The sequence below is a fragment of the Grampus griseus genome (genome assembly GCF_964374135.1).
Source record: "Grampus griseus genome assembly, chromosome: 9".
Classification (NCBI taxonomy): Eukaryota; Metazoa; Chordata; class Mammalia; order Artiodactyla; family Delphinidae; genus Grampus; species Grampus griseus.
The window spans coordinates 2,838,059-2,865,018 of record NC_139003.1 but is presented as its reverse complement, the minus strand read 5'-3'; the positions used below and the strand labels follow the sequence as shown (position 1 = coordinate 2,865,018).

The 26,960-nt window shown below is 50.1% G+C and overlaps 1 protein-coding gene across 3 annotated transcripts; it reads left to right on the top strand.

The window, feature by feature from the left end:
* Positions 1–4,416: 4,416 nt before the first annotated feature.
* Positions 4,417–16,734, top strand: INSIG1 (insulin induced gene 1). Of its 3 annotated transcripts, none has more exons than XM_082662529.1 (6): positions 4,417–4,543; positions 5,216–5,648; positions 7,308–7,432; positions 8,651–8,817; positions 9,131–9,230; positions 14,973–16,734. In XM_082662529.1, exons 2-6 carry the CDS (start codon positions 5,240–5,242, stop codon positions 15,054–15,056), a joined length of 885 nt encoding a protein of 294 aa, XP_082518655.1. In that variant the 5' UTR covers positions 4,417–4,543; positions 5,216–5,239; the 3' UTR covers positions 15,057–16,734. The 3 variants fall into 3 exon arrangements, with proteins under 3 accessions (XP_082518655.1, XP_082518656.1, XP_082518657.1); XM_082662530.1 differs by having other exon boundaries at positions 14,841–16,734; XM_082662531.1 differs by lacking the exon at positions 14,973–16,734 and adding an exon at positions 9,567–9,813.
* Positions 16,735–26,960: the final 10,226 nt, after the last annotated feature.

Here is a 26,960-nt window from a genome sequence, read left to right as displayed (position 1 = left end):
TTCAGAGTGATAAAATGTTCTAACACTGGCTGTGGTGATGGTTGCACAACTCTGTGCATATACTAAGAGCTACTGAATTGTACACTTCAGATGGGTGAATTACATGATTAGTGAATTTTATCTCAACAAAGTTGCTAAAAAGTGATGACATGGTCTATGCATGATCTCCGAAGGCCTGGTCCCACTATACGCAAAGTATGATCCTACTTGTGTTTTTTTGTGTGTTTTTTAAAAAACACACACATACGTGCATAGGAAAAATATCTGGAAATACCCCAAAAAGTTACAGTGAGTGTCTCTAGGTGGTGGGAATTATGGATTTTCTTAAAATGTATTTTCACATGTTTTCTGAAGGTTTTACAATAAGCACGTGATGTTTTTATATTTAAAAATAATATACTGGGCTTCCCTGGTGGCCAGTGATTAAGAATCCACCTGGCGATGCAGGGGACATGGGTTCGAGTCCTGGTCCGGGAAGATCTCACATGCCGCAGAACAACTAAGCCTGGGCACCACAACTACTGAGGCTGCATTCTAGAGCTCACGAGCCACAACTATCGAGCCTGCGAGCTGCAACTACTAAAGCCCTCATGCCTGGAGCCGGTGCTCCGCAACAAGAGAAGCCACCGCAATGAGAAGACCACGCACCGCAACAAACAGTAGCCCCCTATCGCCTCGACTAGAGAAAGCCCGCGCACAGGAACAAAGACCCAACGCAGCCAAAAATAAATAAATAAATAAATTTTTAAAATAATAATAATATACTTAATCATCTACCCTAATTTCAAAAATAGGTTATTTAAATAGATTATTTTTAAAATGGTTATTAGTGTTACAATTAAAAGGACAGTAGGAATACAGACTAAGAGCCATAGATTGCCCACTACACGATGTCTTAAAGTTCTTAGAACAGCCCCACACACACACCGCCCATGAGCCCACGATTCGTCTGTGTCCAGAAGAGCTACTGAGCATCGTGCCCTTAGTGAGTGGTCTGGGGAGAAGGCACGGGACTGGGTTTAGTTCCTAAGGGACAGTAGACTCCCCTTGTGTAATAACACATCTATAATGATTAATATAAAGTGGTACAATTAAGAACCAAATGGGACCCTCATGAACACATTTGCCCAGACACTTAACTCAGAGTCACTGACTGGGGCTGGAGAGAATAGAGCCCATTATGTTGAACAGAGAAACTGCATCAATGACAGCCTCGCTGGAGATAATGGCATTTCAAACTCTCAAAATATTTGAATATGGTTTCCGATATCGAGGCTGCGGTCTCCAGACAGTAAATCCAAATCCTTCCATCGTCATTCCCCTAGACTGACTTCTTTCATGGGATCAGACTCCACAGGCATTTAGGCAAACCACACACCCTGGGGATGCAGTGACCAACGCTACCTGAGATAGAGGCCATGCTGACAGCCCTCGGCAGGGACCAGACAAAATGCAGCTCACAGGCATCCCTCCCGCCTTCCCACGGGTCCCCGGGGCCTCTGTGTGGCTTCAGGAGCCCCCCGGTTCACAGAGTCCCAGTACAGACGCCAGAGGGGATGGAGAATCAGAGGCTAGGCTGCATTAACATCTGCTCCGGTAGAGAAAAAGGTAACTGAGTGAACAGACCCTAACACACCGATTAGCTAATGGAATTAACAGCCCTTTTCTGCACAGCAGACAGACAACACAGGAACCCATAAAGTTTTTTTATAAGATATGTACTTGGACATAAGGAACATTGAAATTGAAAGATATTGGGATAGTCTGCATGGCCATGCAGAATGGCAAGAGAAAAAAGATGAAGAAAACTATCTTAGATCCCAGAAGACAGATACGCTGATTTCTGTGCTGCCGGGAATCCCTGTCTACAGCAGTTCAGTAGGTAAGCAGAGAGCTGTCACCTTGGTCTATTGGGCCTCATATATCTGAATAAACCAGGTTTTGAAAGCAGATGTGCAAAAGCTTCCTGTGTCTACTGGTGTTGCCCAACTGAATCCACGACACACCTACATTTCAGGGTCAAGGCTGCGATGTAGATGCGTCTCCATGAGGTTAAGAGCTTGATTTACATCAGCGCTTCCTAACCTGTGTGTATGGGACTTGAACTTGAGGGTGGGGTAGGGCAGACCCAGCACAGTCCTCTGATGGTTGAAGAAGGGATGACTCTCAATTATACAGTATCCCATCGTACTGACGTGCCACCTTTTATCGGACCAGTTTCCTGTTGCTTGATAGCTGGGCAGCTTTTTGGAACTTTGTGGGTTCCAACATTACCGTGAAGGTATACACACACACACACGGACACACACACACATACAGACACAGACACACACACACACACACACACAGAGAAACATATCTTCATGTACTTATGCAGACTTCCTGAGAGAAGAAGAGAGAAAGGCCACTTGGAGCCTTTCAAGGCTCCAAGCCTTTCTTGGATTCCTTGGAGTCAAAACTACTTTGAACCTTTGGGAACAAAGTACATAGTTGTGACCAGGGCAGAGAGAGGAAAGCCTGGCCCTGCCTGCCCACAGGCAGAGCTGAAGACGGAACCCTCCTTTCCACCAACTCCTGCTTTGTCTGGGTCAGGCTCAAGAAATGAAAACAAGTCACATTATTAGCAAATGCTGTCTCGATTGAACATAACCATTGGAGAGCAATTTTGGTTATAATCCACAGTGACAACAGTCTTTTATGTTTTCATAGAAGTAGAAGATTAGGTTAAGTTCATGCCACGTTGGCATCATGGACCGGGGGTAGGACATCCACACAATCAGGCTGTGTCTAGCCCGTCAGGTAAAGGAGACAAAGAAGAGAAACCAGTTCTGACCCTGGGGCAACAGGAACACGCTAACAAGGCAACTGTCTTTTGTAGCGCCTCTCAGGTTTCCTAAGGAAACACCGCTATGGTCTGGGACAGTAAACATATCCACTGCCAGCATTACTTTTCCTTGAAGTCTCCTGATTACTATTAGAAATTCTTGTGAATCCTACCCCCACCCTCCAAATCAAATTTGAGAAATGTTGATACCTCTGGAAGATGTTCAGGGTTTTTTTAACCTTCTGGCATAAAGCCAGAAACCCTGATGTGGAAGATGCCACACAATATGGTATTTCACACTGCCTAAGCCTGTAGGGTCTCTTGGCCGTGAGAGAATTTGCTATTTAGAGCACAAACTTCCTCTCAATCTCTGCTCACCCACAGACAGTACAAAAGACCATAAACTTTCTCTACTGTTTTTCAAGGACATCTTAATAATACGACCTTGCTCAACAAGATGTGGGTTTTCAGTCGGCGAGGAGCCTGCCTCCTCTTTAGATGGTGAGACCCATGTGGCAAACGGGGTATAAATATATTACATCAGCAAGATAAAACAACGTCTTATTTTTTCATGAGTGGTTTTGATGGTTTGTTTTCCCATGAAAGGAAAGTTAGAAACTAGAAGAAATTATTTTATGAAAATTTCATCACTTTCATTTTCATAAAAGATCTTATGTCGTAAGTTTTCAGAACCACTCTGGTGGCTGGGAAACATAAAAGTACCCTTAACAACACGCACATCCTTGCACACACGATAAACAACTCATATCTCCGAGCCCTTACTACGCATGCCAGCACCTTCTGGTCACTGCACACACGAACCCGCTTTAAATTAGCAGCTGTGGTGTCAGGAGCCTCAGGGAGGACAGGGGATAGAGATCAGAGTATTATCAGGTGACAAGCAGGTGCAGAGAGTGACCAGCTGGCGAGGCCTCACTGGGGAAGTTTTGGAATGGGCCACGCCTGCGTCAGGGTCTGGGGACTAAGATGTTCAACCACCCGACGCCAGGCCCGCGGCTGCCAATTGCTGGAAATGGCCCTCCCGCCGCCGTCCGGTCCGAACCTGCGCAGGGAGCCGCCCGCCCGAGGTCCGGGGCGCTCTCGGCCAGCCCCGTCCGTCTGCCTGTGCCCCACTCCCCGGCCCCGTCCGTCGGTCAGTCCCCCAGCCTGTCGACACAGCCCCGCAGCGCCGTGCATCGGTCCGCCGTCGGGCATTCCCCGCATTCCCGTCCATCGGTCCCCCAGCCCGTCGTCCCCTCCCAGCTCCGCCCTTCGGTGTGTCCGTCCCCTCCCCCACAACCCCGTCCGTCAGTCCGGCCCCGTCCGGCCCCCCGCCCCCGTCCGGCTCCCCCCGTCTGGCCCCCGGCGCCGTCAGTCCGCCGTCCGTCCGCGCTCCCAAGTCAGTGCGCCGGACGCAGGGCTGCGGTGGCGTGTAATGACGTCATATGGGTCGCCCGCCCCCGATTGGTCGCGGCCGCCTCACCAGACCGCGAGCGGACGGGCGCGCGGGAGGGGCGGGGCGCGCGGTGGCCACGCCCCCTGGCGCTTGGGGCGGGCGGCGGGCCGCGGCGGGGTCACATGACCCGGGGCCCCGCCGCCCGCCTTATAAGCTGCGCGGCGAGCTGAGCGCCGCGGGCTCAACTCCAGGCGGTTTGGGCCGTGACGCTCCTCGGCGATCTTCTCCCTCGGCGAGCCCGCGGGCGGGCGCCCCTCAGCCAGGTACGCGAGGCGCAGCGAGGGGACCCAGGCCGGTGGCGGCGAGGGTGGGGTCCCGGTGTCGGGCCGGGTGGTGATGTCGGGGTGCCGGCGCCTCCACTCCCTGCAGCCGCCCCTCGAGACGGCCTTCCACTGGGATCCTCGGCACCGACCCTCGGGGCTGGGCGCACGCTCTGACCCCAGCCCGAGTCCCGGAGCGGGGGGCTGCACCCCCGACCCCAGGTGGGCTCTGCCAGTGATCCTGTCAGTTCGGAGGACCCCAGCACCTTGTCCTGGGCGGCCTGCCTCCAGGCTAGCCTGGCTGGGTCTGCCTCCTGCAGACGGACGGGGTCTGAAAAACTTCTGGACTGGACGGGCCAGAACTTCGGGGCTTATGCAGAGGGGCACTGCGGCGGGCGCTCAACGCTCAGGTGTACCTAATCCGGCTGCCACTGAAAACAGCCTGTGCAGCTCCCAGGCGGGGTGTGTGGGCAGGGTCCTTGCAGCCCTCCCCCGCGGTACCTGCCCGTGGGCTCCCCTGAGCGGCTGACTCCGAGGGCCTTGGGGGTTTCCCTGGACGTACCGGCGATGAAGGCGAGCAGAGCCCTCCCTCTGACCGGGCCTCCCTGGACCTGCCATGGCCTTTGGAAGTGAACTTGATCGGGGTTCCACCTCCACACCCCCTTTTCCTTCTAGGAAAGCCTGTCACACTGGTGGCTGATGCCCAGACTGGACGACCACCCCTGGAGCGGTCCCTGCGCTAAGGGCGCGAAGCACAGAAGCCACCTGAGGGCCAGTGCCAGAGGGCTGGAGGCCAAAGTGGGAGAAATGATCACCTCCTCAGTGTCAGGCCCCTCTCCCCTGGTGGCCCACAGTGCCCGGGGCGCTGACCCGGCTCACGGGCCCGGGAGCGCTGCTGTGGGAGGCCATGGCAGCAGCGGCCACATCACCAGCTGGCATCACCACCTGGTGCAAAGGAGCCTGGTGCTGTTCTCAGTGGGCGTGGTCCTGGCCCTGGTGCTGAACCTGCTGCAGGTCCAAAGGAACGTCACCCTGTTCCCTGAGGAGGTCATCGCCACCATCTTCTCCTCCGCCTGGTGGGTTCCCCCGTGCTGTGGGACAGCAGCTGGTGAGTAGAAACTGAAGATGTTTGGTTAAGAACGATTTTCAGCCTCTGAGAACCGTTCGTTTGAAAATCGAACCATCCGCAGAGGGGAAGTGTGCATCTCCAGTGATTGTATTTAGAGAAGGAGGCGGGGGGAGAAGATGGTGATCCGCAATGCCAGTCTCTGGAGGCTGGAAGAAGCCCAGCGATTGGGGACCAGGTGGGGAGATGATTGGCTGTTTCACGCTTGTGCCAGGCTGACCGAGGTCCTTCCCTCTTACTGATCCGGCCCTGAGGACAGTGTTGGGGGAGCCCGCAGCTGTCATCCCGAGCGAGCTGTGCGATTGGCCGCTGGCAGAACTGGTGAGCGAGGGAACTGCAGTGCGATTGGCTGCCCCAGCGAACATGCTACAGCGCTGGGTAACTGAAAACAAACCGTCACGTGGGCCGAGTGGGCAGAACTGCTGCCCGAGCGGCCTCCCACACTTCCTTTTTCGGGATGCCCGTGAACGTGCCAAAGCCAGGCCTTCCCCCTAAAACGTTGGGCTCCACAGATGAAGGAAAACAAATCCCCTGTTCAAAGTTCATACTGCAGTACACCTGGCCAGCTACAAAACATGACCCAGGGTTAGCAGTCTAAATTGTGGACAGGCGGACTGTCTTTTTTGAGTAGAATTTCTTGGTCATTTGGCTGGTTTTATAAACTTGCTGAATTGGTCTCAGCTCAGGTCACAGTACTTCTCTGGTCACACAGCATTCACTGATTAGCAAACATTTGTCAGATGCTTTCTGTAGCACCAGCTCTCCCAGCTGTTGGCAGTACAGAGTGAGCGGACTGCCCCCGTCAAGCATCCTGGTCTGGCGGGCAGAACAAGCGTGTACCTAAGTGACCACGGTGCTACAGGAGGGATGCCCTCCTGTCTGCTTCGTAGCTCATGTTTATGGACTGCTTACCTTGCAGTTTTATATGTTTTGCTTCCTTTCGTCCTTACAAAAGGACTCTGCCGTAGCTCCATTTTACAGACGTGGAAGCTGAATTACAGAAGGTTAAGCAACCGTGCCCAAGGGGACGCAACTGTTCTTAACTCTGCCTACTCCCCCCTGGAGTCTGGGTGTATCCCCTGCGCTGTGGAAACACGTTGCCTTCTCAGCACGAGGCTGGAGTGGAGAGCTGTGTTCCGGCCGGGACGTGTTACAGGAGGGATGCTGTGGTTACCAAGCGGTGGGGAGAGTGTTCTCATTTTTGTTCTTGGAAAGATAGGCTCCTGCTTTGTTTTCCTAAACCCTTTCAGTATATGGCTATACACACTGGTGCCGTGGCCTCAAGGCCCTCGTGGCAGCTCCCCTCCCCACTGTACGAAGGAACAACACTGATGCAAGCTGGAGGCCCCTGTGTAGGCGCAGAAGTAGTTTGCTTATGGATAATTAACCCCGGCTCCATTCCTTCTGTGCTTCAAACCAAAGAACTGCGATTTTATTTTAAATTTTTCGAAACAGTGATTTTTGTTTGTTTGTACTCGAGGAGAACAAAAATGTGAAATTAGTTTTAATTCAAATATTACACTGTAGCTGATAAATCTTCTAGGAGAAGGAATGGTTTGAAATATGTTAACAATTGCCACGCAGAGATCACGTCATTTTCAGCCGGTTCTCTAACGCCGCTGCCTTGTCTTTCTTCAACAGCTGTCGTCGGCTTGCTTTACCCCTGCATTGACAGTCGCCTTGGAGAGCCACACAAGTTTAAGAGGGAGTGGGCCAGTGTGATGCGCTGTGTCGCAGTTTTTGTTGGTATCAATCACGCCAGTGCTGTATCCTTCAGTGGGTGTGCTGTCCAGAGCAGCTTCTTACGTTACACGTTGAAAGTTTCGTTACTTTTAATGAGTATATATCACATCATGAGTCACTTGAACCATCTTCTTCCGAGTATGTTATTTCAAAGCACGTTGCTCAGTTTACTCTCAGCAATTTTCATAATGGTTCTTGGAGTCCTTTCAGTTCGTTTCAGGAAAGTTAACACCAGGAACACAGTGGACGTCTTCATTCAGGCCTTTCTCAGGCAGCGTCTGTTGGATCCTGAGTTCACCTTGTGAATGCCCTTTACATTTCTACCTTACACCTTCCACCGTGAAGACCTGGTTCCTGTGGCCCAGTGAGAAGTGGCGAGAGCATCACTCTTCTTGGCGGATCCTTCCAGAAGGTGGAGGAGAAGCCTGTCTGCTTCTCTGTCCCTCCCTGGCATGAGCATGCAAGGCCCAGGGCCAGTCAGAAGTGTGGCCTCGGGAATAGGGTTCTTAGCGGAGGCTAACTTCAGGATCAGGTGCTGGCGTCCACGGGTGGACGCACAAGACATGCTGCGTGTCTGTACACGGTGCATTCTTCAGGAAGACGGGCCGTGGTTTCCCAGGTCTCAAAAGATTTATGGTTTCTTTAGCACAACTAGATTATATTTTTGGAGAAAGTTAATTTTAGAGCTACTGCTTCTTAAATCTGCTCTAGCCTGATTTTAATGATAAGAATGTCAGAAAAGGGTATTATAAGAGGTCTGGGCTCTGACAAACTTGTTTCGTCCGCAGTTGGTAAGCAGTGTTGTGACGGAAGCCAGTCGTGTCTCCACCAGCTGTGACCGTGTCGTGTTGGATGCCATCCTGGTGAGGTGTCTTCTTGCAGACGTGGAGCGAAGACTGGGCTTGCTCAGTTCAACCTACTAATAAAAACAAGAAGTAAAAGGGGAACTATAGATGACTTACTAGCCAAGTATGCTGTTGGCTGAAATACCAGCAGAATTTTATATGTAGCTTTCAGGAAGTTTACTTGTAAAGTCAAGTTTTCAACCCAGGGATCCCAGAGAAGTTCCAGGTCATCGCGGTCACGGTAACCTTGTATCCAACAGATGCTCTCTGCAGCTCGCCTGGCAGCTCCTATGGATGGAGAATTATGTGGTGCACACGTAACTGTAGGCCCTGGGGCTTCTCTGGGTTTGACCATATTAAAAATCGTTACGCTTTTCCTTAACTCTGCATCGCCAGAAATTGGATTTTGCCAATAATGTTCAGCTCTCCTTGACGTTAGCAGCCCTGTCTTTGGGCCTTTGGTGGACGTTTGACCGTTCAAGAAGCGGCCTTGGGCTTGGGATCACCATCGCCTTCCTCGCCACTGTGATCACTCAGCTGCTGGTGTACAATGGTGTCTATCAGTAAGCATGTGCTCTCAAATATCACCTCCGTCCGGAAGCTGTTACTTAACTTTTTAAAAAAATACCTTCTAAGCTAAGATGTCATGTTTTTTCTGTAATTACATAGCATAAACTTAGACATGAAATTCTCAGAAACGCTGCTTATTGTTGATTGACATGTTAAAAATGCACCATGCGTAATTTAATGTAAAGGAAAACCCAGCAGTGGCGGTGAGCGTGGATGTCACATGCTGACGCTGCTGGTGCGCCGTGTGCCTGCCCCGCCTGCGCCGGGGAGCCGGCTGCCCAGGGGCTCACGTCTCCTTCTCTCCAGGTACACGTCCCCGGACTTTCTGTACATCCGCTCCTGGCTCCCGTGCATCTTCTTCTCGGGAGGTGTGACCGTGGGAAACATAGGACGACAGCTAGCCATGGTACGTACAGTTGTCACCTGCGTGCCCAACCGTGGTTTCCAGCTTCATAGGCTGAGTGTATGTGATATGTTACGGTTGCTGTTGATAAATATCTAGTTGAGACTCGCAACAATTATTCAGAAAAGCGTATTTAAAAAAACTAGGTACAATACCCAGGTTACTCTTTGCTAGACGATAAAGATTCAGGGAATCGTAAACTCACAACGCACACTAAAAGGAACTAGAGTTCCACTCACGTTACAGATGAACTGCAGCTCCTGTGATAACTGGCAGAGAAAAGTTACTGAATGGCTAAATGAATGATTTATAATGAGTTTCCTCCCCGCCTTCACGCAGGTACAGATGATGCTATGCTAGGGAAAGGACCCCAGGCCAGGCCCATGAGAGTGTGGACCAGGCTGGGAGGGGGCTCAGCTTCCCTGGGTAGGCGGACTCCAGCCTGGACCCTGTCTAATAACTAAAGAGAGAGAAACGGGACCCCCGCACAGAGCCACTTCCCGAGAGCCAGAAAGACAAACGAAGTCAGGATGATTGAGCAGTTATTTCCGGGAGTTAATGGTCGACACTTGAGCGCTTTGATGAAATGTGGACATTTAACTGTCATTTTGAATAGACCTTGACTCGAGGCTTAAATAAAATGAACTAAAAAAAAAGAAACTAGAATCTTATAAGGGCCATTTCTCTCAGAGACACTCTGGGGCTTTCTCAGAAACTGACTTGGTTCCTCAGATGGTGTTTTTAGAAACAAGCCGTTTATTCGCGCCAGCTGACGGTGGCTTGGGAGGGCCAGACTGAAGGCTGCATGGCTGTTTCATAAAAATGGAAGTAATTTCAAAAAGGTAGAATTTGTAATGTGTTCCACCGGCTCCTGAGCCCAAATCCTTGCCTCCCGCCCTTTTGTGACTCTGTGTGGATCTGCTTTTGCCAAAACGAACAGACTCAATTGAAAAGCCTTTCTTTCTCGACCCCTCATGAGCATCAGAGGACCTGGCTCTTCTCACACTCACGGTGGCCACAGTCTCGTGGTGCCCCTGTGCTGCTCCCTGGAGCCCCTTCCGGTTCAGAGTAGAACGAGGCCGCTTTATGATCCCTTACTGCTTTGGGATTTTTATTTTCAGTGCCATTTAGCTGAGGAGTCCTAACAGGGCTTTTGAGATAAGTTGTCTTCAACCCCCGTGACTCTTCGTGGAGTTAAAACTGACAGCATTCAGCCAGTTGGTTATAACTTTGGGAGGCTGGGCTGATGCTGCCATGCATTTATGATGAAGGTTTTTAAACAGCTTTAGTCCTTTTTTTCTTTTTTTTTTTTTTTGCGGTACGCGGGTCTCTCACTGCTGTGGCCTCTCCCGTTGTGGAGCACAGGCTCCGGACGCACAGGCTCAGCGGCCACGGCTCATGGGCCCAGCCGCTCCGCGGCATGTGGGATCTTCCTGGACCAGGGCACGAACCCGTGTCCCCTGCATCGGCAGGCGGACTCTCAACCACTGCGCCACCAGGGAAGCCCAAGGGTCTTTTTTGATAGAGGTAGACACTACACATCATGCACAAGCTCCTAACACCTAGAAATGGTTGAAGGTAACTTATTTTACAAGAGTGGCACAATCACACCTTTGGTCACGACGCTGAATGAAGGTGGGTTTATCAGCGATCATTCCATCCTTGTCGTAGGCATTTTCGTTTTTGAAAAGATGAAAGTTTTAAACCTAACTTCAGATAGCTGGCATAATTGTAATTCTCCCCACTTAAGCTTTTTCTTCTTTTTCACTCTTTAAAGTTGGGGAAAAACTTGTATTTGGATGTTACTGTTGTGTCTTGATACTGGAGGAGGGTGATGAACATCCCAGGTCATCAAAGGGAAACGACCCTCCCGGGTCTCTGAGCCCAGCGCTCCTGCCATATTTTCATCCATGAAAATGTGAACCCTTATGCCTGGATCCCAGCTGAAGGGGGAAACGGCAGGCCCCTTCCAGCCGGAGGAGCAGTCACAGCTGGTTTTCCCGACTCCCCCCTCTGGCTGCTGCGTCCAGCATGGGTCCTCGGAACAGATGTGGTAGCGGGCGCCCGCTGCCGGCTGCTCCAAGGGAGAAAAGAGCTAAGTCCCTTTTCTCCAGGTTTCCAAACCCAGCGGAGGGCACAGTCAGTGTGAATGAAGGCAAAACGATCGCACATCACGTCACAGCTGTGTTTCTGCCAGAAGTCAGGCGAGCGAATGAGGGAGACTTACTCCTATGAGTTGCTTGAGGCCTGAGATTGAGGAACCAGGTTTAAGTAGTTTAAAGGATCGGTCAGTCGGATTGGCAAAGGCGTGCAGCACTTGCTCCCAGGGTAGGGAACAGGACAGGGGGTGTGTAAAGGAACGAAAGTGGCGATTTCTGAGAAGGAGAACTGCAGGTAGTTTGGGTTTTTTTCTCTTCTGCATTTTTTAAATTTACAATGAAAACATTACAGTTGACCTTTGAAGAGCACGTGGATTGGGGCACCAGCCCTCCAAGAAGTTGAAAATCTGAATGTAACGTAGAGTCAGCCCTCTGCTTCCGTGGATTTAACCAACCGCAGACCACGCAGCGCTGTAGCATTTACTATTGAAAAAAATCCGCATGTAAGTGGAACCGTGCTATTCAAACCCGTGTTGTTCAAGGGCCAGCTGCACTTGTAGAAGCAGAAGCACTAAGGTGCGTACAGGAGCTTGTGACAGGTCTCTCAGCGGATGGATGTGTGTCAGGAGGTGGGCAGACCTGCTGCTGTGCCCTGTTGAGATCGTTTACGTGGAGGTCATGCAGGACTCTGGTCCCTCTGCCTCTGTGCTGTCTGTTCACTGGGAGCAAAGCCTTGGCCTTGGGTTGCGGATGACAAGGCAGCGAATCAGTCCCCCCACAGCTCCCAGACTCTCATCCCTACCCCAGCAGCCCCTCCCTGAGTCTGTCCAGACTGGTCTCTGCCTTTCTGTTTCTCTCTTCTTCCATCCTTCAAAGTATCTGTAAACGAACCTACCCCGAAAGCAGTAGAGAATCTTAATAAAAAGTCCGCCTTTGCCCAGCAGGAAGTGTGTAGCCTTCACACCCAGTTCTGCTGACTCTTGAACCTCTCAACCTCCTCTTAGCAAATCCTCGGTCCACTTCGGCTTGAACGGAGGATGCTGCCTTGCTTGCCACCCCCGCGGGCTGGCAGGCAGCCTTTCTAAAGCATGCTGTCGCAGCAGTAAAAGATAAGTGCGTGAAGCCAAAACTGTATTTTTCATGAGAAGAGAATTGGAAGTGTAGGAAATTAAATGTGCTTCAGATTATATCAGAGCTGAAGAATGAAAACTCCATTTATACTAAGCTTTGTTTTAGAAAACTGTGGCTCCCCACGACATTGAGTGTCCCTGCCCAACTGTAGTTCTTCCCAGGACCTTTTGTTGCGTGGGCTTTCCCCACCAAGCAGCAACAGGTGGACGTGGCGGGCTGGAGCGAGGACACTGCAGTAAAAGCATCTGCAGGTGTGGCTGCTACCCTCCTCCACCTGCCTGGCCACTGCAGTTGCAGATCCCAGTCACCTGGAGAAGGTCCCGGGGGCCTGGGCTGCGGGGACCCTAGCACGTAAGCCAGGGCCCCTGAGGCTCGTGCATCCTAACACACTGGGATGTGTGCCCTGCTGTTGTGTATTTGTGTCCAAGAATTGTTAACCTCATGTTTATTCTCTTTGGGGAGTCTTGAAAGTTTAGGCTGGGACAGACTGGCACCTTGCTAGAATCTTTCTCACCCAAAAAAGTCTTTAAAAAGAGCAAGTTAAACATTTTCTTTTTAAAGAAGGAGTTAAAATACTTAAGCCAAGTCTTTATTTTCTTTCTTCAAAGAAAGGGAAAAAATTAACATCTTATTTGTGAAAGTGAGCTTATTCTTTGTTAAGAATTTGAAAGCTCATTTCCATCCTTAAAACCCAGGAAATGGCTCAGTGCCTTAGAAGTGGGATTGGTCAGCACCGCCCATTCCTTTTCCTCTGGCTGTGCCGCTGGGCCCTTAGACAGAAGATGGATCTGAGGTGGTATTTTAGGGGCGGTGTTTAAGAGTGAATTCTTGGTTTAAAACTTCACCAAGTAAGGCTTTTGTGGTGGGACGTGATTCGAGTGAAGAAGATGAAGGTCTGAAGGTGGAGACCTTAGGTGGGCGCTGGTCAACACAGTGACCAGAGCTGCCCGAGTCCAGTGCGACATGGCTGTGTTCCCTCTGAGGGTGACCGTCCCAGCGCCTCTGCACCCCTCCCCCTCGTGCCTTCTCAGTTCCCACTGCCCTTAAAAGAAATATGGTTACCATCAAGGGCAGCCATGCCCCAAACCTACAGGTTGGCTTTGCTTGAGTGTTAAATGGTCCGAGGGGCTTTTTCTTTGTGGTATTCGTTGTCAGCCTGCATGTTTAAAAGTGAGTCCGTAGCATCATTTTATAGAATCTGTATCTGTTGCTGTTTGTAGCTTAGTCTTTTCTCAAAAAAAGTAAGGCTTCCAGCTGCCACGGCGAAGAGCGTGGCCCTGCTTCCTGGGGCCCAGGCCCCGGACACCTGGTTACAGGTGCGCTTCCCTGGCACGTGGAATTCAGTTTGCCTTTCCTGTTTGCCATCCAGCGGCTGCTGGTAGTAATAACAACATTAATTAGCACTTCTGTTGCACTCAAGGTGTTGTGATAAATAGTTTCACTGTCAGCTGAGTCCTGTAACAGCAGTCTGGAGGTAGGGACTCTTGTCAGCCCGCTTTAGAGATAGGGAAATACAAACTCAGGAGGCTGACCACCTGCCTGAGTGGGTGCAGCACAGGGCTGGAGCTGGGCGCCTCGGGAGCGCGCAGAGCTGCCCTTGCACACCGCTCCCCACTCCACTTGGCCGGCCAGCTGCTAAGCCAGAGGTTAGAACGTGTGCTGGGGCTCTGGCTCCGTGGCAGGAGGCGTGGCGGTCTCTCCTCATGCAGCCCTGTGACCTCAGGAAGGTCATCTGGTCTTGGATCTGCTCCTCCAGTGGAACATCTGTCCTCTGCTGAGGACCGACCAGGCCGGGCCTGGACAGCGGTGACAAGTGCAGGGTTCACCTCCCTGAATTTCTGTACAGGTCAGTGAGGAAGCGTGTGTAGAAACGGCTCCTGAGCTGTTACACCCTCCACCTCGCCTGAGAGGGACGGGCCCTGTCTTCTGGGTGAAACAGTGGCTCCTAGCTCTCCTAGCCCCGGACAGGGAGAGGACCGCGGTGGGGTTGTTGGAGCTTGTCTGCTGCTCCGCATTTCTCGTCTCCATTATCTTATCCGACTCAAAGGAATTTTTTATCTTTCACTTTTTAGGATCGGCTTAATTGCTAATTAAAATATGTATACATTGGGCTTCCCTGGTGGCGCAGTGGTTGAGAGTCCGCCTGCCGATGCAGGGGATGCGGGTTCGTGCCCTGGTCCGGGAGGATCCCACATGCCGCGGAGCGGCTGGGCCCGTGAGCCATGGCCACTGAGCCTGAGCGCCCGGAGCCTGTGCTGCGCAACGGGAGAGGCCACAACAGTGAGAGGCCCACGTACCGCAAAAAAAATAATAATAATAAAATAAAATATGTATACATTTAGTGCTGATTTTCTCTCGCTCCTTTTTCTCTTTTTGCATGTAGGGTGTTCCTGAAAAGCCGCATAGCGATTGACTCTTCAAACCCACTGACCCTGAAGAATGGCAAGATTTGGGAGGAAATCTGGGATACTGGATTGTGACAAAGATTATCTTTTTTCCTCAATAATCTTTTTAGATTGGGCTGACTGTACAAGTGACTCCTGGAAAACAGTTCACCTGTTTTAGAGCAGCAGACTGGGAAGATGACCACTTGTGTTGAGATGTCACCTTGCCTGATGGCATTCACGCCTGGGTCTGCTCAGGAGGCCCCAAGTGCAGGCCGGCCGGCTGCAGGGTCCCGAGGATTCGGTTTCATGTGTCATTAAAAGCAAGTTGCCATATTTCCAAGCCTTGAACCTAAAGCCTAACTACCAGCTCTGGTTTTGTATCAGCGCCCAGGGGAGAGCTTGATGGTGCTTACAAAGATGAAGTGTGATAAAATAGGAATATTACTTATCCAAAAGATTTCTAAAATAGGGTTGTGTAGAAAAAGAGAAAGGCAGGGGCGGCGAGCTTAGGGTGGCAGTGCCGGGCGCCCCGTCCCGCAGCTGCGCACGTGTCCCAGCGTACGGCCGTGCTTTTCATTCCTCCGTGGAGTCGCATGCAGACAATCTTACCGAGAGCAGAAGGCAATGAGAGGCCATCGTTCTGCACTGTGAGGTGCTGGAATGTCCACCTCAGTATTTATGCAGTTTATCCAGAATCCGTAATCGTCTAGGAGGGGCACCTGCCTGCCGTGTGTCTCAGTCTTAGTGAGCCAAAATCGTGTGTTTCTTTGATACTCCAGAACAGAGATGACTGTTTTTTCCCACAGCCCTATGGGATTTGCAATCTGTGATTGCCTTGTAAAAAGAAGAGTGCGTATGTCACTGTATTAAACATCTGGTGTTTCTAAATACTCAAAGACGTGGTGAGCACAATGTATTCATTTAATGGCATAGACCATGTTTGTTAGACCCAGTTTGCAAGTACTGGGTCTTCAACTTCAAGTGCAATGTATATGAAAACCAACCTGAGCCTTGTATCCTCTTAAATATTTATTTTTTTAACGTATGAGGTGTTACAGAGGGTTCTCCATTTCAGTGCTGCATGGGGGCAAGATTCAGCAACAGCCCCTCTCAGTTGTGCAGTTACTTCGTTGCTGTGCTCTCCACTGAGCCGGTCCTTTGAAATACTCCAGTTTTGTGCGTTTAGTAAACTTGTAATTTTTACTCACAAATTTACCTTTTTGTATTTTGCAATTTAAATGTTTTGGTTGTTTTACACTCTGTGAACATGGCTGGATGAAAAGACTCCTTCCCCCTGAGCAGCTGGCGGTCAGAGCCACTGCCAGCAGCCGTGGGCTGTGCTCTCAGCTCCCCTCACGTGATGGTCCTCGTTGCAGTTGGGTTTTGTTTTGAGGAAAATATCCTGGAGTAAATTTTAGGTTACTGTAGCTAATTTGTTTTAGAGGAATTTTGTTTAAAAGAAAACAGGATCATTCTGAACTTTGCAATGACCCCCTTACACATTTTTCTGAAATCACACAGCTATGTGAAAAGAGTTTTCAATGAGGCTATCAGCATTTTATGAAAAACCAGAAGTTATTAGATGAGAGCAGGCACTGAATCTTTCAAATATACTTGATCATGCACAGTGAGTATTTTTTTCTCTTAAACTGGAAATAAATCTATACCTGTTAGAAACAATGTAGCCAAAAGATGTGAATCTGAAGAATTTTGTTGCCGATACTTTATAGCGAGTGTATGAACCAAAGCCATCTGCGTCTGTAGAATGTCGACTCGTGCGAACACGCTTTGCACTACGCCAGGCTTGAACATTAGCGGGACCCACGTTCACACCAAGTTTTCAGCATTGTGTTCTTTTGCATTCATTTTTTACTTTTATTAAAGGTTCAAAACCAGCCATCGTATTTATGGGTTTTTCTTTAAAAAGGCGGCGGGTTCTCTCTGTAGGACATTCAGATTTGGAATGGAAGAATATTTTATAGCTTTTCAAAATGTACTAAGTTTCAACACAACCTCTTGGGAAACTTCGTTTTCCTCCTGGTGGAAAGTGACGTGTAGTTCAGACCAGTTTAACTTCCTCCTGCCCCTCCCACTGACCCTGGGAGGTTGGGCGTCTTCTTGGGCCTTGCTCTGTCCTCTCCCAGGAATGCTATCCTCTCTCTCTGGGAGAGAGGGCCCTTTCTCCCTGTACTAGAAAGGGGGGGGGGGTCTGGACACCCAGAAAACAGAGCCCAGGGAAAGGGAAGAGCATCCAGCCCAAGTAACAGCCAGCATGTCCAGGGGCCGCGAGTGGCAGGCCACACGGCAGAGGAGCAGCGCCCTGCCCCAGGTCCACTTCCCTCGGTCCCTGCCGGATGCAGAGCCGCCCCGGGTGACGAAGCTGTCAGGGCCCCGCCACACACGCTGCCCTCCGCACAAGTCCGCTGAATGCCTGCTCTACCAGCGCCGGGTGCTGGGCTGGACGAGAGTCAGAACTGGCCTCAGAGGCTCTCCTCCCAGGGCCCCAGTGCCAGGCCGGGGGGGGGGGCAGGTGTGAAGGTACCTGTCTCACCCACTGAGACAGCGAAGAGTGGGTGCTGTTTGATTCTTTAATTAGAGAAGTAACAACTGTGCGCAGTTTGGCACCCAGAGCAGCCCGAGAAGCCATCCTGCACGACCCACACCGTCCCAAAGGTGAACCAGGGCCCGGCGCTGCGGGAAATGCCCTGGAATTGCCCTCTCCCCCGAGCGATGTTGGCAGGGAAGCTTGAAAAGAGAACAGGCTTCTGGGAAGGGAGGCAGGGCTGGAGCTGAGCTGCGGTCCTTGGTTCCGCTGACTCTTCCCGGAAAGCAGAGGGACAAGAGGACGCCTGTCCCACCCTCCCCCACGAACCCACCCCCGCCCGCCCCGGCAACTATGCGACGCAGCTTTGCAAAAGTTATTTTCAGTCGTGAAATAGCGTTGCAATGGCAGTAGAGAAAGCCCTCCCCTTGTTATACTCAACCCGATACATTTATAATACAGTCCAGACCCGTGAGTTTCTCCTGCATGGAACACAGAGCTGTTCATGTACAGAAAACCGAGAGCTGCTACATTTCCCTCACCACAGAGACTGGAAGACTTTGCCTGAGATTGATCCAGTTCATGAGGCTCTAACAGGGTAATGCCTGCTCTGAGCTGGCCTAAGCCTTGTTTCAGAGTAAGTTTGGGGACTGAAACGTTTCCTGGAATTGCTCTGGTCTGTGAGCAGGTGACTGAATATCCCATTTCACTAAAGGTACACAAAAGATTTCCGCGTCCCGTCTCTTCAGCTGCTAAAGCGAGGCTGAGTGAAGAGGAGCTCAGGATGGGGACGAGGGCACTGTGTTTACTTAGCCAGTTTTCAAAGTCTCCTGCGATCTTACCTGAGGAGTGTTTCTGGCAGTTCATCTAAAGACCTGGATTAGACATAATCAAGTCATCTGGTGCCCGGGAACTACCCACCCTTGAATTATAGACACTCCCTTTATGTTGGTGGTAAAAAGAGAGGAGCGAAGGGGGCCTATTTAAATCTAAACTTGCTTTTTCTACTTCATGTTTTAAATAGACCTTTTGCTATGAATGTTCACTTTCTGAGAATTTCAGATGATCTCTTTGTAATAATGTAACTAGCAGATAAAGCCTTAGAGTTGGGATATACTCTGAAAAGTATTAATATTATAAAATGTTAATAAAGATACTTCAGTTCAGCTCTAACACGTTTATCTCACACACTAGGAAGCTGGCCAACTACCCACCCATCTACCACCACACTTGCTCTTGGTAAATTAGCCACAGGGGGATTTCATATTGACCCCTGAATGCCGCCAAAATATGCAAAGAAAGCACCTCCCTGGCGGCCCAGTGGTTAAGACTCTGCGCTTCCACTGCAGGGGGCTTGGCTTCGATCCCTGGTCGGGGAACTAAGATCCCACATGCCGTGTGGTGTGGCCAAAAAAACGCGAAAAAAACAAAAAACAAACAAATAAAAAAAAACACCCAGAACACGAAAATATGCAAAGAAAGATGCAAGAAATCTGCATCCAAGGCCTAGGACCCAAACTTGGTCCTTTGTGGATTTTCCGTGTAGATCTTCAGAGATTCACACCTGAAGACTCTCTTACTGGACAATTATAACACGAGTGCCTGGTACAAGGCCGACTGGTCTGGAAAGAGCGGATGTGCTGAGACAGGGCGGGAGTTCCTGCCTAGGTTTGTGATTTAAGACGAGACGGTAGCATGTGAAAAGCACTATCGCATCACTATTTTCATCCATTAGCCACTGTTTTTCTAGTGTGTTGGCTCCTTATAAGCGCTCTACAGTTTTTGTTGTCCTGTGTGATATACATTCCCCAGGTCAGGAACACAAGACAGCCAAGGACAATGAGTTAAAAGTCCCCTAAAGTAATTTTCTCATTAGAACCTATAGCTCTTCGTGTTTGTTCTGTATCTTCTCTCGGGTAGGTTATTTTTCTGGCTGTGTCGGGTCTCAGTTGCAGCATGCAGGATCTTCCGTTATGGCGCGTGGGCTCCAGAGCACATGGGCTCTGTAGTTTGCGGCACACAGGCTCTATAACTGAAGCATGCGTGCTCAGTAGTAGTGGCGCGTGGCTCAGCTGGTCCGTGGCATGTGGGATCTTAGTTCCCCAACCGGGGATCGAACCCATGTCCCCTGCATTGGAAGGCGGATTCTTTACCACTGGACCGCCAGGGAAATCTCCTCTCAGGTAGGTTTTCTATTTGAAATTGTAGAGTTTATTTTTATTCATCCATCAGACCTCAGCTAAAGTGTCATTTTCTCACTTTCCTCATCACATCAAGCCTCCCCAAAGTTGCTAAGGCAACAGGGCCCTGTCGCCTGGCCGTGTCTGTGCTCTGGTCCTCCGTCCAGCTGTGTGCCCGTGAGGGGAGAAGTGCCTCTCTGTCAGTCATCCTGTTCTGCCCTGAGCCTCAGGGTCTGGCTCCTCATTATTATTCAGGAAGAATGCTGAATAAATCATCCACTCATCCATCTATCAGTCATTCAACAAACATTTTCCGATAGGAGGGCAGGCACTCTGCCCACTGCCATTTTGCTGCCCAGCCCTCAGGCCCCTCCAATCTGCTGGGAAGCTAAAGTTGTTAGGACCACTCACAAAATGAGAGATCGGGGTAGGGATGGGAGGAGGGCTCCTCCGAGCAGAGTTTAGTGCAGGCGTCGTTTCCAACAACAGCGTCGGTTTGCTTTCCTCACCGCCCCCTAACGAGGGTCTTCCTGCCCTGGGTTATTGTGTCACCGGCGCCCCAGCTCGGGGAGGTGACCCGGGCGTAGGGTCAGACTGCGTTGGGTCCTCCTTGCCCTCAGCCTCGCTGCCAACCCTGGGTAGCGCCCACTGCTGCCAACTCAGAGGCTGTCACTAGGGCCTGGGGCCGCCGCCCAGCTGCTTGCTTGTCTTTCTCACGTGCACACTGACGCCCTCAGAATTTGTCTTTTCACTGCAGAACGCTGTGTACTTTGACAGGTGACTGACATCCTGCCGCCCTTCAGATTGTGTCTCATTTGCCACCTGACGGCTCTCAGACCCATCCTCTCCTGGTGACCCCATGCCAGTGTGAACAGCTGGCATCACCCTTTCCCCTAATTTTGCGTCGATCACATTAGTTGCCAAGACCCAGCTAGGGCAAGGGGAGCGCCAGCAGATAAGCTCCGAAAAAGGGCCCAGGGTGAGGCGGCGGCTTGACAGGAGCCCCTCAGTCAAGTCAGCTCCTAATGAATTGCTTCCTGCAGCCCCAGAGGCGATCAATAGTCCTCCACGTGACCGCCTTGTCGGGCCAGTTCTGGGGAAGCCCGCTGAAAAAAGGTCAACATGCCAACAAATCACTGGAAAGATCATTTCAAAGTTTCCCAGGTCCGAGGAGGGAGAGTCTGCACTTTACTCCACCTCACAGGACCAGAAACGGCCTTCGGGTCCTCTTGGAAATCCGGGCACACGGGAAAGCCCTGTCAGGGGGCTTCTCATAAAGGAAACTGTTGTGTTTCCTGAGATCCATAGACAGCTCTTTGCATTTGTTTAAATGGTCATTGAAAAACATACAAAAATGTTACCGAAAAACGTAACTCGATGTAAAAAATGTTACTCGATGTGCGCCAGAAATTATGCTGTGTGCACCGGGAGCCACATAGATTCCTGCTCTGAGGCTGGAGTCCACCTGTTCACCAAGGAGAACTAGTTTACGCTTCCGAAGACACACAGCTCTTCGGGGACCCTGTTTCTGTTTCATCTTAGCAACCCCAGTCCTTCTCCGGAACAGGTATTTGAAAGGACTTTAGGAAGGAGGAAGATGGGTAGGTAGGTAGGTTGTCAAACACTGAGCTGCCGGGCATTATGAAACCAGTTTCTAACTTAAAAGAGCCCATAGTTTTAAATCTAGCACCTGGACTTAGTACTCGGTTGGCAGTTAAAAGCACCAGGTAATCACTACCTGAGAACCCTGGCTCTCCAAGAAGGAAGAAGAAAAGTTGGGAAAGCTTCCTTTTTCCAAATAGTGTTGCCTCCTGTTTTTAATCCAAAGGCTCCTTCCTCATGGACTTGTTTCTCCAGGGATCTCACTGTCCTTCAGCCTGTGTTACGGGCTGCACTGTGTCCCCCCAAAGAAGGTAAGTGGAAGGCCTACCCCCAACACCTCAGAATGTGACCTTATTTGGAAAGAGTCTTTGAAGATTTAACCAAGTTAAGATGAGGTCACAAGGGTGGGCCCTGATCCAATAGGATTAGTGTCCTCCTCAAAAGGGGAACCGTGGGCGAATTCCCAGGCGGTCCAGTGGTTAGGACACGGCACTTTTACTGCCAGGGCCTGGGTTCAATCCTTGGTCAGGGAACTAAGATCCCACACACACACACACAACACCCCCCAAAAGGGAGAACCATGGACGCAGACAAAGTGAAGGCAGTGGGGAGGACTCCAGTGAGGACAGAGGGTTGGCCCCAAGGATGAGAGCCCTGGGGCCTTCAGAGGGAGTGTGGTCCTGCACACCTTGACTTGAGACCTGGCCTCCAGAACCGCAGGCAATAAATCTCTCGCTTTCTTTCCTGTGATTTTTACTTCTCCAGGAGCACAAAAGGATGTTCTATGTATTCACGCATTTCGTCTGAACTTCTAGAGTTTCTTTTCCTGTACAGTATATTGAAATCTAATCCAAATTATCCATGCCATCCTAAGGTGGGATACCCAGGCTGTATTACAGATAGTTGAAAATGACAGTAAATATTCACTATAGAATTCACTATGCTAGATTTCTGTTGTTTGGAAAATGCTCTTGTATGGACCCAGTTTATTTCTCAGGGAGTGGCGGGGGGGGGGGGGGTGAGCTGGGTGGAGGAATGCTGCTGGGCAAATCAAATGGGAAACTAAGAGGCTCTGCTTAGTCAACAAGGAAAAGTGTGGTGGTCTTTGTAAACATAATTGGCTTAGATTAAAACCAGCACTAACCAGCTAGAACTTCAACACCCAGTGTCACGTTCTCCTGCTGAGAAGCCCAGTTAATCTCCTCTCTGCAACTGGCCCTTAGGGCAACTGACTGGCAAACAAATAAAATAGGGAAAGCAGAGGCGCCCTCCCCTGGGGACACCTCACCCCAGGCTCCACCCAGGTTTGGCAGCCAAATCCCCTGTCCTACTGCCCTACAGTTCTCCCTTCCCGGGGCCCAAAGACACCCCAGCCGTAGAAATACATGGCTGGAATGCTCTTCTATTATTGGGAATGTGATCACAGTATAGAGGAATGTCTCAGGGACCGTCCACACCCTCCGCTTTCCCACCTCCCCTTCACAGCTGAGGAGCTGACCGCCCAAGAGGAGACTGGACAGGCAGAGTCTGTGGCCACTGCAGCCCTGTGTCCAAGCCCAAGGTCACGGTAGCCCACGTCCACCTCTCTGGTAACTCCCGGCTCCTGCATTCAGTCCAAGCAGCCCCAGGTGCCCAAGCTGTTCCCCCTGCTGGTGAGCCCCAGCCCTGACTCCTGGGCCAGGCACTGCTCCTAGTGACCCTGGCAGGCAGTGCAGCCAAGGGTGCGGGTGCTTCCCTGTCTCTCCCTCCCCTGCACCGGGGCACCCTGTTGCCTTAAAAGAGGTGGTGGGGATGCTTCTGTGCTCCCCTTGGGAGCACTGTGTGACCCAGTTCACATCACTGGGCCTCCCCTGGCAGCCCACGCCTCGTCCCAGACATGACCCCAGGGGCCGAAGCACTGACCTTACTGATGGCAGAAGCCTGTGCTTCTGGGGAAGCCCACGCACTTCCTGCCGCCCTCCTGGGCTCTGACAGGAGTCCGCCTAGTAAGTGTGAGCTGACATCTCACCATGGTTTTGATGTGCATTTCTCTGACTTTAGTGATGGTGAGCATATTCCATATCCTCACTGGCTATTTGTATACCATCTTTAGAGAAATGTCTATTCATGGCCTTTGCCCGGTTTTTAATCCAGTTAATTTTGTTGTTGTTGAATTCCAGGAGTTCTTCATATACTCTGGGTATTATCCCCTTATCTGATATATTATTTGCAAGTATTTTTCCCATTCTTAGCTTGCCTTTTCACTCTTTTGATTGTGTTCTTTCACGTACAAAAGTTTTTAAGTTTGAGGTAGTCCTATCTGTCTGTTTTTTCTTTTGTTGTTGGTGTGTTTACCGTTGTGTCTGAGAAATCGTTGCCAAGTCCAAAGTCACGAAGATTTTCCCCTGTGTTTTCTTCTAGAAGTTTTATAGTTTTGGGTTTTATGTTCAGGGCTCTAATCCATTATGAGTTAATTTTTGTATATGGTGTTAAGATAATGGCCCAGCTTCATTCTTTTGCACGTGGATATCCAGTTTTCCCAGCACCATTTGTTGAAGAGACAGTCCTTTCCCCATTGAGTGGTCTTAGCACCGTTGTTGAGATCATTGACCATATACACAAGGGTCTATTTCTGGGCTCTCTATTCCCTTCCATTTTCAATCTATCTTTATGCCATTACCACACTGTTTTGATTACTATAGCTTTGTAATATGTTTTGAAATCATAAAGTGTGAGTCCTCCAACTTTGTTCTTGTTTTTAAAAATTGTTTTGGCTATTTGGGGTCCCTTGAGATTCCATTTGAATTTTAGGGTTTTTTTCAATTTCTGTGAAAAAATGCCATTGAGATTTTGATAGAGATTGGGTTGAATCTGTAGATGACTTTGGATAGTATTGAGATCTTAACAATGTTAAGTCTTCCAATCTACGAACACAGGATGTTGAAAACTATGCTTTTTACTCAACAGTGTATCATGAATATCTTTTCATGTCAACCACTCAAATTCATTCATCTATTTATTCAATGAGTGTTTGGTTTTTTTTAAAGTGCCATGTTCTAGGCATTCTGAGATATACTGGTGAACAAAACAAAGATTCCTGCCTTCTTGAAGCCTCTTTTCTAGCCAGAGGACATGGACACTAAACACTGAAGAAATAAATGATATAATATTTTAGGAGATGACAAGTGCTATGGGGGAAAAAAGCAGAGCAGAGTCAGGAGAATTAGGAGGGAGGGTGGGCAGGTGGGTTGCAATTTTAAGTAGGTTGGTTGAAATGAAAACCTCACTAAGAAGGTGGCTCAGTCCCTGTTCCCTGGAAAACACAGCCTGAAGTGAAGTGTGGTACTGATGCTTCTTCCTGGGCAGGAGCAATCCCAGGGCAACAAGGGTGAGGATGGGAAGTGAGGTGGGGAGGGCACAAAGCCAGGGGAGCTCAAGAAGCTGAGTCAGGGCTGAGCCCGCTTTGTTTCAGGCCAGGGAGCTGCACGTGGGGCTCCAGCCACACGGGACACCTCCAGGTAGGTTGTATGGAAAAGCCATGCTTGGGGACGGTCCACTGGAAAGGGAGGGAGGAATCTAGCTGCCCGCTCTCTGCCGCCTCTTTGAGTTGCGGTCGGCTCCACGGAGTTCTGTCCCCCGTCTCCGTACTGTGTCACCTGGACGGCAGCTTCTGCAGGAAGCCGACCCCTTGCCTCGGACTTGGTGCTTCATCTGGGACCCGAGAGGGTGGGAGGGACCAGAGACTCCCGGCGCGGCTGGCCAGCCTCAGACAGGGCCCCCTGGCCACACGGGTCGGTCTCCAAGTGGCAGAAACCAGGCAGGTGGGCTCAGGTCGAGATCAGGTGAGGTGTGTCTGACTCAGACCATTTACTGCATTACTCTCAGGGGATCGCTTCCTTTTTAGTAGCCACACACCCTTTTACAGAGTAAATTTTAGACTACTTAAGCGGCCCCTTCTAGGGAGCAGCTGGGTCATCGCCGGCGGTTCTCCATCACTACCAACGGTCAGGCAGGCACACGTGCCTGCGCTCCCTTGCCACCTTGCCTGACTGCCTCAACCGCCAGCGCTCTAGAGCAACACTTCCGGGTTTATAGCATATGCACATCTGACTTTTGAACAGATACTGTGAATGTTCCCGTCAATGTGCTGTCCCTGTTTACACTCCCACGCCTGGGAATCTCCCACCTGTGTTGACATGCGGAACCACTTCACCTTCAGTGTTTGCCAATCTACAGGTGAAAGTGGTTCCTCTTTTTTACCTTGCAGTTCGCTGATCACCAGTAGACTGAACCTTTGAGTATGTTTATTAACCATTTGTATTTCTCCTGCGAATTTTCTGATCAGCTTCTGGCCCATTTTTCTACAAGGTTGTTTGTTCTTTAGTTGTTACTATTTCTCACTTCTAGGGCCTATCTGCGTATTAGGAGTGTTCACTCCGTCTTTCTGCACAGTGGACCGTATGTCCTGGCTTCCTGGGCCAGTCCCAGCTCCTGCCTGTTTTCTTGGCATAATTACTAATAGCTCCGCCTTTACACTCCAAAGTGCCTGAGCTGGAGTGATAAACAGTATCTAACGTAACACCCTGGTTCCGTATGGCTCTCTCTAGGTTCCCGAGTCTTATTTACAAAGACCAAGTATAAGAACACATTAATAGACTGTCTATAAGTTGAGGAAGCTGTCACTGGAGGTAAACATTTCAATTCTCCTTTGGAGGAGCTCTTAGTTTTAAGAAAAATCACCAGATAGACCCTTCAGCCATCTATATACAATACATTGTTATATTACTTAGCATGGATAATCAGTAAATGTTTGCTGAATCAATGAACAAATGGATGGAGGAACCAAGCAATAGGATGTTTCTGATGATTAAGTGTTTAGTTGAAGGTGAAACGGTGGGAACGGACCAAAGAAAAATCAGATCTGAATCAAGGGCTTGAACTAAGCAGAACGAAGCACCCCCTAACCTGCCCCCCCCCCCCGCAAGTGTTCTGAAGAACAGAACCTTCTGCCGCGTACTGTACCAGCCACACGCTCTGTTACGCAATCAACAATCTCAGAGAGCTCGGAGAAGCAGCCAGAGTACATGAGAAGTTGGGTGGATGGGGAGCCAGGGCCTCCTCACCACTTAGCGCCCAGGAACACAGTGGCATTTGTTCTGGAGCCTGACGGACGGGCACGCTGAAGGTACTGATGATGAAGCCCTTGTTGAAAGCCACGGGTCACTCCAAGTGACCATGGAGTGGCCAGCACGGAGGCCACAGCACTGAAGCTGATAATGACCAGCATGCCCACAGAAGATCTACTGGGGCCTCGATGTGCACTGGCTACTGTGTTAGGACTTGGTCTATACCATCTCGCTTAATCCTCATAATAACCTGATGAAGTAGAGACTACTCCCATTTTAAGATTAGGAAACAAGGCACAGAGAGGTCACATAACTTGTCCAAGGAAACACAGCAAACGGCAGAGCTGGGGTTAGTCGTAACCACAGGTCAGAATAAGAGTAGATTGTGTACCTCAACAGTTTTTCAACACAGATGAAAACCTGGGGGCCAAGAATGAGTAGAGCAAAGACGACAAGCGAGTGCCTGGTCTAAAAGCTTCAAAGGACTGACTCACAGTCCAGTTTCATGGAAATGCCTCTACAGACTCTGCAACTTCTAAGTCATATTAACTTTTAAAACACCCTTTCAGAACCTAAGCCAACCCAAGTAAAGGCAGCCCTATGCCCTGGAGCTCAGGGACCAGTAATCAAGATCGAATGAATGCCTGGCCAACTTAACACTTACGTTAACAGAGAAAAGGTGTGTAA